This window comes from Gobio gobio (assembly GCF_949357685.1).
Source record: "Gobio gobio genome assembly, chromosome: 17".
NCBI classification, from domain to species: Eukaryota; Metazoa; Chordata; class Actinopteri; order Cypriniformes; family Gobionidae; genus Gobio; species Gobio gobio.
In genome coordinates this window covers 42359402-42380875 of record NC_137110.1, presented here as the reverse complement: position 1 = coordinate 42380875, position 21474 = coordinate 42359402, and the positions used below count along the sequence as shown (strand labels likewise).

The window sequence follows — 21474 nt, the reverse complement described above, 5'->3', positions numbered from 1 at the left end:
TTAAACGACTGGCGTCCTGTTGCTCTGACCCCCATCATCAGCAAATGCTTTGAGAGACTAGTCAGAGACCACATCTGCTCTGTTCTCCCCCCCTCACTGGACCCACTGCAGTTTGCATACCGCAAAAAACGCTCCACTGATGATGCCATTTCATCAACAATTCACACTGCTCTCTCCCACCTGGAAAAGAGGAACACATATGTGAGAATGCTGTTTGTAGACTACAGCTCAGCATTCAACACCATTGTGCCCTCCATACTTGACATTAAACTCCGGGCTCTCGGCTTAAACAGCCTGTTATGCAGCTGGATCCTGGACTTCCTGTCAAACAGACGCCAGGTGGTCAGAATGGGCAGTAACATCTCCTCACCACTGACTCTCAACACTGGAGCCCCTCAGGGCTGTGTTCTCAGCCCACTCCTGTACTCCTTGTACACACATGACTGTGTGGCAACCCACAGCTCCAACACCATCATCAAGTTTGCTGACGATACGACGGTGGTAGGTCTCATCACTGACAATGATGAAACGGCCTACAGAGAGGAGGTGCACACTCTGACACGGTGGTGTCAGGAGCACAACCTCTCCCTCAACGTCAGCAAGACCAAGGAGCTGGTGGTCGACTTCAGGAGGAATGAGAGAGAACACCGCCCCATCACCATCGATGGAGCACCGGTGGAGAGAGTCAGCAGCTTCAAGTTCCTCGGTGTCCACATCACAGAGGAACTCTCATGGTCCGTCCCCTCCGAGGCCGTTGTGAAGAAGGCTCATCAGCGCCTTTTCTTTCTGCGACGGCTGAGGAGGTTTGGAATGAGCCGCCACATCCTCACACGGTTCTACACCAGCACTACAGAGAGCCTGCTGACTGGCTGCATCACCACCTGGTACGGCAACAGTACCGCCCGCAGCCGCAAAGCCCTGCAAAGGGTTGTGCGCACGGCCAGCTGCATCATCGGAGGTGAGCTTCCCTCCCTCCAGGACATTTACGCCAGGCGATGTGTGAAGAGAGCTCAGAGGATCATCAGAGACTCTAGCCACCCGAGCCATGGGCTGCTCTCACTGCTGCCATCAGGCAGACGGTACCGCAGCATCAGAACACGCACCAGCCGACTCCAGAACAGCTTCTTCCCACAAACAATCAGACTCCTTAACTCTTGACCCATCAGGATCATAACACACACTGGACAGAATATCACTCAGCACAACCCACTGTAGATACACACACATTATATACACATTTATTATAATTTATTATTTATCATTTATCATATAGCACCTATTGTACATTGGATCTCTACTGTGAATAATAATGGATACTGTACATTGTATATTATTATTATTATAGCTTAATGTATACTGTTTAATGTATGTTTAGTGTATATTGTTTAAAGTATATGTATATTGTAAGTATGTGTATATTGGTTAAAGCTGTGAGAACTACACTCACATTGTGTAAATTATTTATTGTAGTGTTTACTGTGCTGTGAGTAATTGTGGGCGCATCAGATGTGTAATCTGATGCTGCTTTAAATGTTGTACATGTCATGACTGCTATGTTGCTCGGAACTGCACCAAGAATTTCACCTGCTGTTGCACTTGTGTACATGGCTGTGTGACAATAAAGTGATTTGATTTGATTTGATTTGATTAGTGTTTCAGTATTTTTCTAGAAGCTACGTGCATTTACAGCAGTAATCAAAAGATATGACAGATTTCTGCCACTGTAATAAAAATTAAATCTGTGTCTTGCCGGTGGCAATGGAAGGATTAAAGGTGTCTGTAAACAGAGACTTTCTCTGCCTGAAGGGAAATCCTGTCAAATTAATGCTGTGTTGGCACTGGGCTGTCTGTGCTGATGCTTTTGATTGACATGACGATGTGCTGCTCCTTCTAACCTTATCTGTTACTTTTCAGAGTTCAGTCTTGCCGAGTTAAGCGTTCTGACATACAATAAAAAATGCCTGACATGCAGCTTAGTCAGACTACTGTAAACCATGCTGTATTTGCAAATCAAAGTGTGAGAGGAAAAATAGTTTTCACAATAATTTATATATTTCTATGATATATATGACATTTTGTTTTATTGTAATCTACTAATCTTACTATGTGTCTGGTAATTATGAGTGATTGGGTAATTCTCACTAATAAATGTCCAGGTTATATTATATTATATTATATTATTATATTATATTATATTATATTATATTATATTATATTATATTATATTAATTATATTATATTATATTATATTATATTATATTATATTATATTAATTATATTATATTATATTATATTATATTATATTATATTATATTAATTATATTATATTATATTATATTATATTATATTATATTATATTATATTAATTATATTATATTATATTATATTATATTATATTATATTATATTATATTATATTATATTATATTATATTATATTATTAAAATGTTTGCATCTCTGCATTGTGACATTATTTTCATAGAAAATGAAGCATATTATCCTCAAAAAATGCCAAAACACAAATATCTCATTGTGTGTGTGTGTGTGTGCGTGTGTGTGTATACACTGATCATGCATAACATTATGACCCCCTTTCCAATATTGTATTGGTCCAACTTTTGCTGCCAAAACAGCCCTGACCCGTCGAGGCATGTACTCCACTAAACCCCTAAAGGTGTGCTGTGGTATCTGGCACCAAGCTGTTAGCAGCAGATCCTTTAAGTCCTGTAAGTTGCGAGGTGCGGCCCCCAAGGATCGGACTTGTTTGTTCAGCACATCCCACAGATGCTCGGTTGGATTGAGATCTATGGAATTTGGAGGCCAAGTTAACACCTCAAACTCGTTGTGCTCCTCAAAACAATCCTGAATAATTTTTGCTTTGTGGCAGGACCCAGGACCCATTATCCTGCTGAAAAAGGCCACAGCCACCAGGGAATACTGTTTCCATGAAAGGGTGTACATGGTCTGCAACAATGTTTAGGTAGGTGGTACGTGTCAAAGCAACATCCACATGGATGGCAGGATCAAAGGTTTGCCAGCAGAACATTGCCCAAAGCGTCACATCTTCCCATAGTGCATCCTGGTGCCATGTGTTCCTCAGGTAAGCAACGCACACGCACCCAGCCATCCACGTGATGTAAAAGAAAATGTGATTCCTCAGACCAGGCCACCTTCTTCCATTGCTCCGTGGTCCAGTTCTGATGCTCACTGTTGGTGCTTTCAGCAGTGGACAGGGGTCAGCATGGGCACCCTGACTGGTCTGCAGCTATGCAGCCCCATACACAACAAACTGCGATGCACTGTGTATTCTGACACCTTTCTATCAGAACCAGCATTAACTTCTTGAGCAATTTGAGCTACAGTAGCTCATCTGTGTAATCGGACCACATGGGCCAGCCTTCACTCCCCACGTGCATCAATGAGCCTTGGCCCCTGTCGCTGGTTCACCACTGTTCCTTCCTTGGACCACTTTTGATAGATACTGACCACTACAGACCAGGAACACCCCACAAGAGCTGCCGTTTTGGAGATGCTCTGACCCAGTCGTCCAGCCATCACTATTTGGCCTTTGTCAAACTCGCTCAAATCCTTACACTTGCCCATTTTTCCTGCTCCTAACACATCAACTTTGAAGACAAAATGTTCACTTGCTGCCTAATATATCCCACCCACTAACAGGTGCCGTGATGAAGAGATAATAAATGTTATTCACTTCACCTGTCGGTGGTCATAATGTTATGCCTGATCGGTGTGTGTGTGTGTGTGTGTGTGTGTGTGTGTGTGTGTGTATATATATATATATATATATATATATATATATATATATATATATATATATATATATATATATATATATATATATATATATATATATATATATATATATATATATATATATATACATATATACATTGATTTCTCAACCAATTGACCTGTACATTTATTAGTGAGAATTAGAATTAAATAAGATTAGCAGATTATAATAAGAATAATTTTTTAGCTGATTGTGTATATTCTATGGGTGTAACGATACCCTCATGCCACGTTTGTATACATATCACGATACTGAACTCACGATACGATATTATTGCGATACTCAAAGACATATCGTAAAAGGTTAACAAAAAATATACTGTTGATTAAAATGCTAAATTTGGGATTACATTTGGGGGGAGGGTTAATAGTTTTGGACTTGGTGCTGGTAACCCAATGCACAGGACAATGTTGACACCAGAATAAAAATGCATGATTCTGAAGCTGAAAATACAGAATTTTTTGACTAATATTTTTGCACCCTGTCACTGATATACCAAATAATGTATGCCACTTTTTTATTGGTAACATAAGACATTTGGCATTATCAGGACCCAGAACTATCCCCCATTGCTTTATTATATATTATACTCAACACTATATATATAATAGTTTAATGTAGTACTGACACTAAAACTCTGTAAACTAGATTTTTTTTTCTTCTCATTTTGGTTGAACTATACACAATACAGAATGATATTATTCATGATACATATATTGTTACACCCTCTTCTTTCAGGGAGAGCTGAGCAAAATATCATTTAATTTCAATATAAACGCAGACACTTTCTGCTGGAAAATTCTGACAGGGTTTTAAGAGCCTTAAGAGAAAGTTAACCCTCACCTTCATGATGTTCTCCTGAGTGCCAGAGCCTGGCATAACAGCAATTAAGTTCCTTCAGACTTCAGGAAACATGGAAAACGAGACGCTAGTGCATTTCATCATTGTAGTCTCCTTGGTAACGTATCCCGCTCAGCCTCTCTCTTACGCTCATCACTGTAATGGAAGTGCAGGTCCACGGAATGATATATTGGGTGATAGATTGTGTGCCTTTTGTTTTAGCACCCTGAGCCCATGCATGATTCCACTGGCTGTGTGGTTTCCTCGCCTTAACTCCATAGTGATGGAGACAGAGAAAGAGAGAGAGAGAGGAGGAGAGAGAAAGACACGGTCCACTCCCTCTCTCGAAACATCCAATGCTGGGCTAACACAGAACAATCCCCCTCCCCTCTGCATCTTTCTCACCTGCCCTGTGAAGCAACTCTCCTGGCAGAGTGCAAATGTATTTGGCATCAGCAGAAGAAAGACAAGAAAAAAAGAAGAAAAAAAGACATGCTTTAAAACGCAACCTTCTAACTCCAAGCATCTCTAAGGTATTGTCTCTTTTCCTTCTGGTACGACAGAGGGAAAGTTCAGCGCAAGCATAAATGAGCTTGACACGTTCCCTATAAATAATTCAGCTTCGTTACATCTGGCTGGTCGGCTCGTGAACAAATCTATCAAGTAAGTTGTTTATTAGAGTCACCGGTATGCAACTAAGGCAATCTGAGAATCTGAATAACCTTCCCTTAGAAAAGAAAAACCCCAGGAGATCTCTTTAATATCCGTCTTCTCTCAGACACCAAATGACATAAAATGGAAAGCAAATGGAGACTTTTGCTTGAGTCTACTGCTTCTCCTGAGAAAAAAGATCCCGGCGATCTCACAAGCCTGCAAAAATGTTCTCAAACTGTGCTTAGATTTGCCAAAACACAAACGTCTGGAATCAAAAGTCAAATATTTCTCATCAAAGACCAATTATCCTGAGTCTACTTTCATTTTATAGCTCTATACTCATGCTGTAATGTCTCATTTGTGTCTAATTCTGGATCATTAAATCTGCCTGGAAAGCTTGTGAACTAATCTATCAAATGAAACTGAGATTCAATGGTATGCAACTGTTTCTTAGAAATAGAAAATTAGAACAAATTGCTTTGGTTTCCCCCTGATCTGAAAACACTTCAGCACATTTGCTTTACTTTCAGAAGAGATCTCAACAATGTCTCAAACTGTGCTCAGATTTGCTGAGATCAAAAGTCAATGATTTTAACAGGAGATCAAATTATCTATTTGTAACTATGTTATCCACAATAATCTATACTCTTACTCTATTTAAAAAATGGTCTCATTTTAACAGAAAACATTTTACAGGATGTTATTTTATTATTATCTATATATTATTATAGTATTTATTAATACTTTGAGTTAGCTTTTATTTTATTTATTCTAATTTTAGTATAATTGCTTATGTGCTTTTGCCATTTTAATTAGTTTTTGCTTTATGCTTTTTCTTTTCTTTCTTTCCTTCTTTTTTTGCGTAGTAAAATAAAAGCTGTAGTTTGCCTTTTTTACCAAATCATTTTGTCAGATTAATACCTTAATCAAGTTTAGTGTTTTGTTCTTCCTTCATATTTAAAAATAAATAAAAAAATGTTTTATATATTTTTGGCGGTTTGATCGAACTTGTAAGGTCATTAAAAACAAATATCCCATTCGGACCCACTGATCACTATATATATATATATATATATATATATATATATATATATATATATATATATATATATATATATATATATATATATATATATATATATATATATATATATATATATATATATATATATATATATATATATATATATATATATACACTCACCTAAAGGATTATTAGGAACACCATACTAATACTGTGTTTGACCCCCTTTCGCCTTCAGAACTGCCTTAATTCTACGTGGCATTGATTCAACAAGGTGCTGAAAGCATTCTTTAGAAATGTTGGCCCATATTGATTGGATAGCATCTTGCAGTTGATGGAGATTTGTGGGATGCACATCCAGGGCACGAAGCTCCCGTTCCACCACATCCCAAAGATGCTCTATTGGGTTGAGATCTGGTGACTGCTGTGGGGGCCATTTTAGTACAGTGAACTCATTGTCATGTTCAAGAAACCAATTTGAAATGATTCGAGCTTTGTGGCATGGTGCATTATCCTGCTGGAAGTAGCCATCAGAGGATGGGTACATGGTGGTCATAAAGGGATGGACATGGTCAGAAACAATGCTCAGGTAGGCCGTGGCATTTAAACGATGCCCAATTGGCACTAAGGGGCCTAAAGTTTGCCAAGAAAACATCCCCCACACCATTACACCACCACCAGCAGCCTGCACAGTGGTAACAAGGCATGATGGATCCATGTTCTCATTTTGTTTATGCCAAATTCTGACTCTACCATCTGAATGTCTCAACAGAAATCGGAACTCATCAGACCAGGCAATATTTTTCCAGTCTTCAACTGTCCAATTTTGGTGAGCTCGTGCAAATTGTAGCTGCTTTTTCCTAATTGTAGTGGAGATGAGTGGTACCCGGTGGGGTCTTCTGCTTTTGTAGCCCATTCGCCTCAAGGTTGTGCATGTTGTGGCTTCACAAATGCTTTGCTGCATACCTCAGATGTAACGAGTGGTTATTTCAGTCAAAGTTGCTCTTCTATCAGCTTGAATCAGTCGGCCCATTCTCCTCTGACCTCTAGCATCAACAAGGCATTTTCACCCACAGGACTGCTGCATACTGGATGTTTTTCCCTTTTCACACCATTCTTTGTAAACCCTAGATATGGTTGTGCGTGAAAATCCCAGTAACTGAGCAGATTGTGAAATACTCAGACCGGCCCGTCTGGCACCAACAACCATGCCACGCTCAAAATTGCTTAAATCACCTTTCTTTCCCATTCTGACATTCAGTTTGGAGTTCAGGAGGATTGTCTTGACAAGGACCACACCCCTAAATGCATTGAAGCAACTGCCATGTGAATGGTTGATTAGATAATTGAATTAATGAGAAATTGAACAGGTGTTCCTAATAATCCTTTAGGTGAGTGTATATATATATATATATATTAGTGGTGTCAACAATAATCGATTCCGCGATGCATCGCAATGCGGGGCATGCACGATTCAGCATCGATGCGGCAAAGTGCCATAATCGATTATGTCACCGTTTATTTTCTGGCCTTGAGTTGGACAATAAAGTTGTGAAGTTTCAATTACTTCCAGGGTCATAACAACAACAATCAAGATGGCTGAGGCGGAGGGAGATGACCGCGATAGACGGGTAATTAAAAACGCACCCAAAGCTTGGAAAGCGGACATCTGGGCACATTTCGGATTCTGACGCCGGCTTCACACCGCACGCGTTAGCAGGGCAGGAGCGGTGGGTATGGAGAGCGGGAGCCCGCGCCCCCATTGTGGATTCACACTGGCAGCGTTTGTCTCGCGCAGATATTGCAAATACAGACAAATATTGTACATTATGTCACATTTTCCGGTCTTCTCCTCCGAGCCCCGTCTGTCTCGTGCTTTGATTTATCTACATGATTTCATGGTGAAATTTGTTATTTTCCATGTTAATCTGGTCAGTTTTGATCAAGAACAATCCACTGTGGCTTTAAATCAGCGTGAGCAGCGCGGCAAAAATAGACTCGGCGCCGAAACGATCGCGGCACTGCTGCTCCTGCTCCTGCGATGAGCTGCCGTGCCGCCTCTGCGTGCGATGTGAATGCTCTAATCTGTTAACATGGGCGCCTAAAAAAATATGCGCTGCTTACGCCCTGCTAACGCGCCTGCCACACTAAAATCAAGCACAAGAATCGACGAGTTGCTAGTGTCAACGTTACTGTGTGTGTTGCACTGAATATTTTTATTGCTGGGTGCTTGGGTGGTGGTTGTTGTTACAATAGTGTGACTAATTACGGATTAATATTTGCACAGGAGTTCATGAAGTGCCCTGTCTTAGAGCTTTTTACTGTGTGTAAAAAAACCCACTTAAGTTCACTGCTGGAAAAAGTTGGCTTAGTTGGTTATTATTCCTCTATATAATTTCAAATGGTTCTAAAGCAGAGAGAAGAGAAACATTTCACATCAATGAGCCTTGGCCGCCCATGACCTTGTTCGCCAATTCACCACTGTTCCTTCCTTGGACCACTTTTGATAGATACTTACCACTGCAGACTGGGAATGTTTAGCCATCACAATTTGGCCCTTATCAAACTCATTTTTTCTGCTTCTAACACATCAACTTTTAAGACAAAATGTTCACTTGGTGCCATGATGAAGATATAATCAGTATAATTATACATAATTGTAGTACTAAACCAGTTTTGTTGGAGAAAAGCATGACTATGCTGGTCCACAGCTACAGCAACCAATACTATACCAGTTCTAACCAGCACAAACCAGCCTGGGTCAACATGGAATTCATGCTGGGTTCTGATGGATTTTTCAATAGGCTAGTTGGTCGGCTCACGTGATGCAGGATGCAAAAAGAGCAAGCACTTGAAGTTTTCTCAGGAATCACTCCGCAAATGTTCCTGGCACACTATAGCAATGGGATGAAGCATATGCTTCTTACAGCGGGAGACTCCTGCTGAATCTCACCTCACTTATGCTCTATTAATTACTGCCTTTGCTCATGAGATACAGATGACCTCCTTCACTGGGATTTGTATCATTGATTAACAAGACTGCGTACTCTTCTCAGTCCTGTGATTACAGAGTTTGTGGAGTAAGCGTATTTAAAAGCAATTCTCTTTCTTGACCACTTTAGAGTCAGCAAAAGCCATCTGAATAAACAAGATGTTGGCAGACTACAAGACTTGATCACACTTACAGTAGTGATACATTGAGGAGAACTGGAAGGACGTTAGACAGGAGATTTATGTGTTTTGGGACATCCGTTACATAACTTTTCAGTGATGGAAAAGAGAGCGAAACTAAATGGGAATGAACCTGCCATATACCCATCAGTCGGAATAGAGGTCAATGTCAGCGTGACGTCCATTAGTTACAGCTGAGCCCCTTACCTCAAAACACCAAGCACTCCATCATTGCAGCAGCTGTACTTACATACGGTAGAGCATAGAAGTACAGTGTCTGTTATTATTCAAAAAGTGAATTTTAATGGGTAGAGTAAGGCATTTTGTAGAAGTGTTGAGTGCTGCTGATGGGGTGCAAAAGAAGAAAGGGAGAGTGTTTGCATCTCTATTACCATAGCTCATACACTCTTAAAAATGAAGGTTCTTAATTGGTATATATGGCTCCATAAAGAAATTTTTTAACATCCATGGAAGATTTTCATTCCACAAGATGAATCTTTAGATTATTAAAATGTTCTTACTATGAAAAAATGGTTCTTTTAAGAACTGCTCACTGAAAGGTTCTTTGGGGATCCCCAAAATTGTTCTTCTATGTCTGGTTCTTCCTTTATTTTTAAGAGGGTACTTAGTGTTACTAGGGAACACATCATGTGCTATTTATGCACTTGCATGGCGGAATTTGCAAGCGGAAAGATTGAACGATTCTCCAGAAAGGAATCCTTATATATTAATATCTAAAAATGTTTCTGTGCTGCTGTGCGTCCCTGTGTGTGTAATAAGCAGAGTGTATGCAGTGTATGCACACACTCTGCTTATTACACACACAGGGACGCACAGCAGCACACAAACATTTTTAAATATTAAAATAAAAGGATGTGCCCTTTAAATAACACAAAAAATACAGTGCTAATGACTTTAAACCAGGTTTTTATTGGTCAATGGCGCAGTCGTTTTCAGACCGGCACGCCCATGGGCGAACAGATGGGTGCGTATGCATTTGCTATTTATACAACGTGGTGCTGGACATGAAAATTATATCTGCGTTGGGCTGAAACTAGCAAAAAAACACTTGCGTCGCGCCTTGCGTCGCATTACGCCGGGTGTACAGTACATCCGGAAAGTATTCACACTCTTCACTTTTTCCACATTTTGTTATGTTACAGCCTTATTCCAAAATAGATTGAATTCATTGTTTACCTCAAAATACTTTTAATATAAAAGTATCTTTGCAAATGTATTAAAAATAAAAAAACGAATGTACATAAGCATTTACAGCCTTTGCCATGACACTCAAAATTGAGCTCAGGTGCATCCAGTTTCCACGGATCATCCTTGAGATGTTTCTATAACTTGATTGGAGTCACAAACCAAGCCATGAAGTCCAAGGAATTGTCTGTAGACCTCCGAGACAGGATTGTATCTCGGCACAGATCTGGGGAAGGGTACAGAAAAATTTCTGCAGCATTGAAGGTCCCACTGAGCACAGTGGCCTCCTTCATCCGTAAATGGAAGAAGCTTGGAACATGTCTGGAGGAAACCAGGCACCACTCATCACCTGGTCAATACATCCCTACAGTGAAGCATGGTGGTGGCAGCATCATGCTGTGGGGATGTTTTTCAGCGGTAGGAAGTGGGAGACTAGTCAGGAGGGAAATTGAGGGAAAGATGAATGCAGAAATGTAGAGAGACATCCTTGATGAAAACCTGCTCCAGAGCACTCTGGACCTCAGACTGGGGCAAATGTTCATCTTCCAACAGGACAACAACCCTAAGCACACAGCCAAGGCAACAAAGGAGTGGCTTCATGACAACTCTGTGAATGTCTTTGAGTGGCCCAGCCAGAGCCCAGACTTTAACCCGATTGAACATCTCTGGAGAGATCTGAAAATGGCTGTGCACCGAGGCTCCCCATCCAACCTGGTGGAGCTTGAGAGGTCCTACAAAGAAGAATGGGACAAAATGCCAAAAAATTGGTGTGCCAAGACTCAAAAAGAGGCTGTAATTGTGTTAAAGGTGCTTTAACAAAGTATTGAGCAAAGGCTGTGAATACTTATGTGAAATTGAAGATTTCAAACTTCCTTATGTGGTTTTGTTTGTAGAATTTTGAGGAAAATAATGAATTTATTCAATTTTGGAATAAGGCTGTAGTAGCATTACAAAATGTGGCAAAAAAATTAAGCGCTGTGAATATTTTCCGGATGCACAGTATGATAGGGCACTATGACTTACTTTACTTGGAACATTAAACAACCACTTAGCAACTTCCTAGAAACCATCCAGAACACCGTAGCAACTGCATAGCACAAGCTTGACAACTACCAATGAGCTTTAGTATTCTGGTGAAGCGTTTTGCACATAGCACTCAATGTCTTCAGAATTTGTTTGTATATTTTATAACTGAGTCCTGCGTTGATTAAATACTTGTGGGAAAATGTTAGAGCAATTAAATATATTGAATGAAAACAAGAGAGAGAGAGAAAGAGAGAAAGAAAAAAAAGGAGGCTGATGGCCCAGACAATACTAGGTGAGTCATTTCTCCAGGGAGAGGTGGCTCAGACAAGATGTAATATATAAGAGAAACTTGACTGTTCTTCCTGACAGAGGAATCTTATGGCCAGGGCGAAAACGTATTTTAGGACTCGGCTCTGTATTAAATACTTTCTCTAACAGTTAAGAACCTAGCACAGAAACATTCACACATTTCTGAAAATCTACAAAATTGTAATCAAATTAATTGAATTAAATACAATTAATCAAATATATCAATATTTTCTAAGAGCCCCCAAATAGCCTAAAGACAATTTGAAAGCATTTGAATATTGTGGAAGACAGGTTAAAAACTAAATTCACTTTTACACATGCAACCCCTTTCACTGTATGTAGTTGTTTCTGGCTTATAAAATGCAGTAAGTATGGTTTGGAGAGATGTGCTGCCTGTAGTAGCAGCAGTTCTCAAAGCATGATGAATCTCATACTTACTTGCAAGAAGAAGAAGAAGGTAATTTGTGCTTTGAAAACACTGTTAAAACACAAATACTACAATAAAGTCAGAGCCGTCCATCACGCATAACTGTCACATGTCTGTCTTGTCTTGTTTAGCACATGTTGTGTTTTTGTTATTTTCTGTGTCATGTGCGCTCCTGTCTTTTGTCTTGACCCCACCCCTCTTGTTATCTGATTATTGGTTTATTTGCCCCACCTGTTCTTCACCATTACCAGCCTTGTTCGTCCCCTATTTAATCTCATTGTGTCTTCATTCCTGTGCTGATTCGTTGTCATTGGTATGTCTCCTGTTTTCATGCTCCTTGTTCCCGACCCTGGTAGTTTGTCTTTGATATGTTTGATTTTCCTACTCGTGGGTTTTGTTTTGTGTTTATTTTTATTTCATATTCAATAAATACCAATTTCTTTGCACTTGAGTCCTCGCTCCCTCTTCATTGGTACCGCACCCTGACAGAACGAACCAGCCATTTAGAGGACTCCGCTAAGGATGGGTATCTTCCTTTTTCCATCTCCCCCCACTGAACCCTCCAACTATCTGCGGCTCGTCAGATATGTTAACTCACGTTACATCTGTCAGCAGGGAGCTGACATGAGGGACTTTGCCTGCAGTTTCCTCATAGAGGCCGATCGCATGGTCTACACGGAGGCGGAAATTAAGGAGGTATTACATATCTGTTTGGATATACCTCTCAGTCCGGGGGAGATGGAGAAGCTGGGGCATTTGGGATTCTGGGACTTTGTCCACCACATCTACCATCTTGGTGAGCCAGAACATCCATGGCTAGCAGAGTCCCCGCCCACTGACTGTTCCCTGCCATCTACAGTCAGTGGAAGCCCCAGCCCTCCGATGACCCGGAAACGGAGAAGGAGGAGGAAGAACAGGCCCACTTCGTCAGACACCTCCGCTGAGGAGGATCCGACTTCGGTGGTCCCAGGTCCGGTTGTCCCGAATCCGGTGGTCCCAAGTCTGGTGGTCCCAGGTCTGGTGATCTCAGGTCTGGTGGTCCCAGAGGAGCTGACTGCAGTGGTCTCGGAGGACATGACCTTGGTGGTCTCAAGACCGGTGGTCCATGAGGACACAACGTTGGTGGTCTCGAGTTTGGTGGTTCAGGAGGACCCGACGGCAGTGATTCCTAGTCCGGAGACTGTTTCTGATCCCGCTGTCAGCCCCGAGGCGCTACCCAGGCGCCTTGCCCTGCCCGCGCCGCCTAGGCGTCTTGCTCTGTGCGTGCCACCCAGACGCCTTGCCCTGCCGTGGCCAGCCACTGACCAGCGTCCAGAGATGGCTCCCTCCACTGACCAGCGTCCAGAGATGGCTCCTGTCCTGCCACTGACCAGCATTCAGAGATGGCTCCTGCCACTGACCAGCTTCCAGAGATCGTTCCTGCCACTGACCAGCGTCCAGAGATGGTTCCAGCCACTGACCAGAGTCCAGCACGTGACCAGAGTCTTGAGAGGACTCTGCTTCATGTCTCTAATCCATTAAGGACTCTTCTTCCTGTCTCTAGTCCAGAGAGGTGGCCCCCTGACTCTAGATGGCGCAGGCTGATGGGTCCTTAACGCAAGCTGATGATATTTACAGCATTAACTACTTGGCACAAGCTGATTGGTTCATGTCGCAACTGCAGCCAATGAGCTTGCTGCTCAACATTTAAATGGCTGGTTACCATTCACTATAAAAGTTTGCAGAGTGCTTTCAGAGTTCGTATAAAACCCTCCACCTTACCCAGCTCCACCTGTATAGATCTGCTATGGGTAATTGATATATGCTATTTGTGCAGCAGCACTATGTCTTACATGCTCAGAGTAGCATATCGGCGTATGTATTTGCAGTGGCAAGCTCCTGTGCTTGCTCTGCAGCAACAATGATCTACAACAACAGCAATAATCAAAATTAGCAGCAGCGTAGCAGCTATAAATAAATAATTTACAATAATTAGCAAATTTGCAAGAAGCAGGAACTTCAAAATCATAAAATGAGATCAGTGTTCAGATTGGGGTTTTTTTTCTAATTCACTTATACTTTCATCTTACATCCATACAACAGAATTTTGCTGATTTTCAACCCCCAAAAAATCAGCACAGAAAATTCTGAAATAATGTATAGGGTCTGTCTGGGCCTGATTACAGGGAAAGTCCACCTTAAGTAACCTCGCATTAAGCAACAATCCAATTAGCAGCCCTGAACTTTAACCACTATCACACTATTACCTAGTTTCCTCAACAGAGACCATTTTTAAAATAACTCCATCATTCGAAGTGAGAGCAGCTGTCAAAATCCAGGCAGGTCACATTCTCAGCATCCTTTTCCAGGACAAAGGATTGGAGCAGAAGTATATAATCCACAGCAAACCCTCTGGCAGAAGAGCATCATTAGGGGACAGAACGGAGACAGTCTTTCTCCCATAAGACTCATTAGGACGTTCTACCTGCTCCAGTGACTGACCTCCCTGTCCACTGTGAGATGAGAGCACCCACTGCATGATACACCGTGTTCAGAAACCCGATCGGACTATAACAACACATGCTTCCATGTATTATTAATCAATATGGACATTAACTGTGATTTTCACAAGGGCCATTTCTTGGTGTCAGAAACACTCCGGTTCATATTCCTGACTCATTCATCCCCGCTGTGCATCTGTGTGCTTTAAGGTCAGTGAATGTGTGTGGGCGTCACACATACTGAGGGTCACATCAGTGTTTAGTGTGTATGCTGTGCTTCTGTCTGCAGGATATCACACTTTAAACCCCGGCAAACAGCACACAGTCAGGCTGACTTTGATAAAAGGGGAGAATTCACCCAATAAGTAGCACAGGAAGATCTAGAATGAGTAAAAAATGATATAAATGGGAGGGTTCCACATGAGAGACTCATAAAATCACTGTGCCTGTATTGAAAAAACAGGCCCAGCTGAACAAGGTCTCATTATTTTTATATATAAAAAAACAGCTGGAACCTTTTCTTGGGTCATTTGGAGAGGGCAAGCAAGTACATTTATTGCATCTCAGACTGGAAGATCTATTCTTTTCTTTTTCTTTCTTACTGGAACATGATTTTGCTTATAAGATTGCTTTTTACCATACAAAGGAAGATATTTGGCTTACATGAATCACTAATGTTTCATCTATCTATCTATCTGTCGGTCTGTCTGTCTATTTCTCTGGCTATCTATATCTCTCTCTGTCTGTCTGTCTGTCTCTCTGTCGGTCGGTTAGTCTGTCTGTCTGTCTGTCTCTTTGTTGGTCGGTCTGTCTGTCTGTCTGTCTGTCTGTCTGTTTCTCTGTCTCCGACATGTTGCCTCCGATCTTTCGAATATTCTGATCTATTATGACCTCTGTCCTGTAAAGTTGCCAGAATAATAATCATACGCTGTTTGTTAATTGGCCGGAGGAGAACTGGCACCCCGACTGAGCCTGGTTTCTCCCAAGGTTTATTTTTCTCCATTAGGTCACCTGATGGGGTTTTGGTTTCTTTGCCACTGTCGCCTCTGGCTTGGCTTGCTCAGTTGGGGACACTACATTTTTCAACTAAATATCCAAGTAAATCTAATTAGTAAACAAAATTAACCATATAAACTAAATTACTGATCTAATTACTGATCTAAAGCCCACATTGTCACTGTATGATAATTGAAATGAACTGATGACATCACCGTTTTCTCCAGAACGGCTATACGGCTGAATAAAAATTCAGTTGCATTATTTTCCTGTTTAACACTGTGAAGCTGCTTTGAAACAATCTGCATTGTTAAAAGCGCTATATAAATAAAGTTGACTTGACTTGACTTGACTCTGTCTCTTTGTCTGTCTCTCTGTCTGTCTGTGTCTCTGTCTGTCTCTATGTCTGTCTCTCTGTCTGTCTGTACATCTGTCTGTCTCTCTCTGTATATCTGTCTGTTGGTACATCTGTCTGTCTGTCTGTCTCTCTGTCTGTAGGTATATCTGTCAGTCTCTCTGTATATCTGTCTGTCGGTACATCTGTCTGTCTGTCTCTCTGTCTGTCGGTATATCTGTCAGTCTCTCTGTCTGTCTCTCTATCTGTCTCTCTGTCTGTCAGTACATCTGTCTGTCGTTACATCTGTCTGTCTGTCTGTCGATGTATCTGTCTGTCGATATATCTATCTGTCGGTACATCTGTCTGTCTGTCTCTCTGTCTGTAGGTATATCTGTCTGTCTATCTCTCTGTCGGTATATCCATCTGTCTGTATATCTGTCTGTCTGTCTGTCTGTCTCTGTCTGTCTCTCTGTCTGTGGGTATATCTATCTGTCTGTCTCTCTGTCTGTCGGTATATCTGTCTGTCTGTCTCTCTGTCTGTCGGTATATCTGTCTCTATGTCTGTCGGTACATCTGTCTGCCTTTCTCTCTGTCTGTCGGTATCTCTATCTGTCGGTACATCTGTCTGTCGGTATATCTGTCTGTCTGTCTCTCTGTCTGTCGGTATATCTGTCTGTCTGTCACTCTGTCTGTCGGTACATCTGTCTGTCTGTCTCTCTGTCTGTCGGTATATCTGCCTGCCTGCCTGTCTGTCTGTCTCATTGACAGTCGCTACATCTGTCTGTCTATATGTCTGTCGGTATATCTGTCAGTCTGTCTCTCTGTCGGTTTATCTGTCTCTCTGTCTGTCTGTCTGTCTATCTGTCTGTATGTCTGTCTTTCTCTCTGTCAAAATAGAAATGTAATTTGCTACCAACTGACTACCATTTGTAAGTAATCTACCATCATTATTATTAATTGTTGCATTTATTACACAGCTATTTCATGTTGCACCATTTCATGAAAACCTTTAGTAAAATCACTGTAACAGATGACTTCTCGTAACTTATTGCTAATGCATGCTTCCTTTAAATATTAAACACTGCACACATTTGTACAAGACATGCAGGCATCTAAAAGAGGTGTGTGTGTGTGTGTGTGTGTGTGTGTGTGATCAGGCTGTGTAAGGACAAGATGTAGCTCCTGATCAGAATACTGAAAACAAAGCTATCTCAAAGACTTCAGTCTGAACCCTAAGGCTAAACAGAGCTCATTTAAACTGGCAGATCTATAGAGCCAGGAATGAAACCCCTGCTTTGATCGAGCACTACACTTTTACAACATGCACAGGTGCTAAATTCACAGGTATAATGGCCTGGTTATGTAACTGGGTTTTAAGGTTGAAGGAGAAGTCAAAGATTTGGCACGTAGCATGATTTATAATTATATGAGAGAAACACAGGGACAGTGGCAGAGCAGAGAAGGTAATCAATTCTTATCGGGGAAGGCAGACCCTGCAACTCCCGAGCGGCTCGTTTCACCAAGAAAGAGAAAGACATAGAGTGATAGAGAGAGACCCAGCAAGCTAAATGAGACTAGACTACCTGCTGCAGTACACAGTTAACAGAGAACATGAAGAAAGGCTGGCTTTCTGCAGGCTGGGAGCAGCATCCAGATATATGTCAGTCTCACAAAAACATGTTCAGGCCACATTTCACCCTAAATTCAAAAGTAAAAAATTATTGATGATTTTTATATATATATATATATGTGTGTGTGTGTGTGTGTGTGTGTGTGTGTGTGTGTGTGTGTGTGTGTGTGTGTGTGTGTGTGTGTGTGTGTGTGTGTGTGTGTGTGTGTGTGTGTGTGTGTGTGTGTTGCATATTCAAATTAAGATCTTGGTGATCAGAAGAGTCAAATGAAGACTCTTCTGATCACCAAGGCTGCATTTATTTGATCCAAAATACATCAAAAACAATAATATTGTGAATTTTTTTTTTTTCACAATTTCTATTTAAATATATTTTAAAATGTAATTTATTCCTGTAATGGTAAAGCTGCCTTTTCAGCATCATTACTCCAGTCTTCAGTGTCACATGATCCTTCAGAAATCATTCTAATATGCTAATTTGCTGCTCAAGAAACATGTATTATTATTATCAATGTAGAAACAGTTGTGCACATTTTTTTCAGGATTCTTTGATGAATGTAAAGCTCAAAACACCAGCATTTATCTGCAATAGAAAGCTTTACAATGTAAATGCCTTTACTGTCACTTTTGATCAGTTTAATGCATCCTTGCTAAATAAAAGTATTAAGTTCTTTAAAAAAAAATCTTACTGACCCCAAACTTTTGAACAGTAGTCAATAATGTCAGAAAAGCTTTCTATTCATTCAATTGTAGCACAAAAAAATATAGTTTTTACTTACAGTTTTTCTCAGTCACGTTGGTACATTTCTCGAATCATCCTCGACATTTGCAAAACAGTACGTGCATTTCTCAAAACAATTCGCACAAATAGCAAAACACCATGGATTACCTGCAAAAGCAGTCTCTTGCTCAAAATCCTTAGTTCATCTCTCAAAAGTAAATATCTGTGTCAATGAACATGTCAGTGCCATCAGAATGACAAGTTCTTGTGTCATTGTGTACGGATAAGACAAATTGCTTAGTCATGTTGTCAATATAACAGTGTCCTCTAGAGGGATGTTCTGATGTAAACTATGGCGAAAGTTTTGATGACAATTATTGTAAATTGTAGGTTACACCTTAGTGTATGTGGGAGTTTGATTGCAAGAGACTGGACAAGATTCACATTTACGCTTTTACTGTTTGTACTGTAATTTGTTGATAGACCATGTCATTGCGATACAGAAAAGATAAGACAACACAAGTAGAAATGTAAATATAGGACAGTCTCCTTAGGGAAAACGGTACATGCAGTGCTGTAGGAATTGCAGTGCAGTCTTGCTACACCTCCTGACGTCCCTGTCTGTTGGGCCACAAATTCTCATCCCCATCACAACCAATATCTTTAGAAAAAAGTCTAATGGAAATGTATAGAAATATGCTTGACATATTATGACAACTTGTTCAACTATTTTGCATGTAAAGATGATTTGAACTAATGCCTAAATGTTGTGGGGGGTGAGACTATTCAACAGAGACCCATCATAATACATTTTGATCAACATGACATAAGCAATTGATAATGTAGGAAACAGCAGAGAATTGTACATAATCATTTGCATGGATGTACCAAAGCATTTGCAACTTGTTCAAAGAAAAGAGAAACTGATTTTTTGATGTGCACAAGTGGCACAATGATGTGAAGATTGAACAGGTAATTTTGAGAATTTCAATTCTGATCTGAGAAATGTACCAAAGCAACTGAGAAAAACTGTAAAAGAAGATGATCATAGATGGCATATTGTTTTGCATGTTTGTGGGTATAAGTATGGATTAATTTTAGAATGTATACAACACATATTTGTTATTTATAATTCCATGAGTTAGGTTACACATTTTCATTATTCTTCATTAGCCTATAGGTCAGGAGTGGAATCATTCAATCTGAATTGCCATGATCATATTTCATGATTTTATCTTTCAGATCCATTTCTTTTGACCTGTATTTTCTAATTTGAGTTGTCTAGAACTAAACAATAAATGTGCAATTATTACACATTCAAATTATATGTATGGATCGATATGCATGTTAAAATCATTTCTAAATATGTTAATTTTCACCTTATATATACAGTATATATACATACTGATTGTATAGATCAATCTCACTACCCTTACGAAAGGAAATATATTTACCAATATATTACTTGAAATATATTATAATATATTATTTTCCAATTTATTATTTATTGGAAATACATGGAATAATATATTGATGGTACATATATACAATATATTATATAGTCATGTAATATATTGCAGTATATTGCAAAATATGCAAATGATTGCTACTTTCAATATATTGCAATATTTTGGAAAATATAAATATGAAATTCCATAAATGGGAATATATTGCCTAATGTATTACATGATATTTTCCAATATACTGCAATATATTTTTGTTTCGGACAGGTAGACTCTCTATAGAGTGAAAATGAGCCAGTCTTGAAATTGATAAATGTATATGAACCAAATGTTCTTGAGAGAGAGAGTCCAGTGAGATTGATCACTTATGTTACAGGCTGCATCATAACATTGACGTGTTCTCTCAGCTCATCTTCAATAAGATACTTAACTGCTTGTGACATTTAGCCTCAAATGCTGTAGGTATCATTAAAACAGTATGAATTGCACTTGTATATTGTTAGTCAAAAAACATGCACACGGACACACACACCTGCCCACGCCACCCTGTTCAGGACAGTGTGTGCTGTGCCTTCATGGTTACAGGTGGATGGTTTCTGTGCTGAGGGGGAAAAGGGCAGCGGTCAGCAGTTACTGTCAATATCAGCAGTCAGTCGTTAAAGGTCAGCCTTACCCGTTCCATTCTATCCCTTCTTTTGAGCCAGATCATGGCGGAGTAGTCCTGCTGCTGGACGCCACTGAAGATGCACGGCCGGGCAAGAGGTGCAGAGAAGAACCCTGTTTCGGGCGGAGGCTTCAGCCCTGGACCCTCGGAAACAAACCTCCTATCTTGCATTGTTCCAACTCACCAAGTATCCAATACTTTATCTCCAAGAGATGTTCACCCACAGGAAGCCTGTCACGGTTCAGTGAGGGAAAGCCTCTAAGCCAGTCCCAGCAACAAGCACTATTGGAGTCTGCGCTAGACTGAGCCGTGTCTTGCAGAGAGCCCGATTTCTTTGGATTTCAGCCACACACTGGCAAATAGGGGTCTCCCTGTCCTGCTGGGAGGGGCTGGCAAACTCTGAGTGGGCACAGTGACTAAGAAAGTGTGTGGGAGTGGATGCATCCTGCACCTGGAACCTTTCCCTCCACTGAGTGTGTTCGTGGTGCTCTGATGCACGACTGCCAGAGTCCAACACACTCACACACACATCAGTGCTTATTAACTCAGAAGTGCTGCGGGCAAACTCAATAAAGTATTCATTTGACATTACCCAGAAGTTCACAGCTGTCTGCCTGCATGCTCCACACTCTTTCAAAAGCAAATACCCATCTGTATTATTGGGTGATGAGAGGAAATGATTTTGTAATAAAACACTTCAGCAGTTGTGATTG

The 21474-nt window shown here is 40.5% G+C and overlaps 1 protein-coding gene across 1 annotated transcript in view; it reads right to left on the bottom strand.

The window, feature by feature from the left end:
- Positions 1-20932, bottom strand: part of pld5 (phospholipase D family member 5) — a gene marked incomplete at its 5' end in the record, with an annotated part of 52155 nt that extends 31223 nt beyond the window's left edge. The window contains one exon of the mRNA XM_079841101.1: positions 20771-20932. Coding sequence (XP_079697227.1) covers positions 20771-20932 — 162 coding nt within the window. The remainder of the gene's footprint in view (positions 1-20770) is intronic.
- Between the last annotated feature and the right edge of the window lie 542 nt (positions 20933-21474).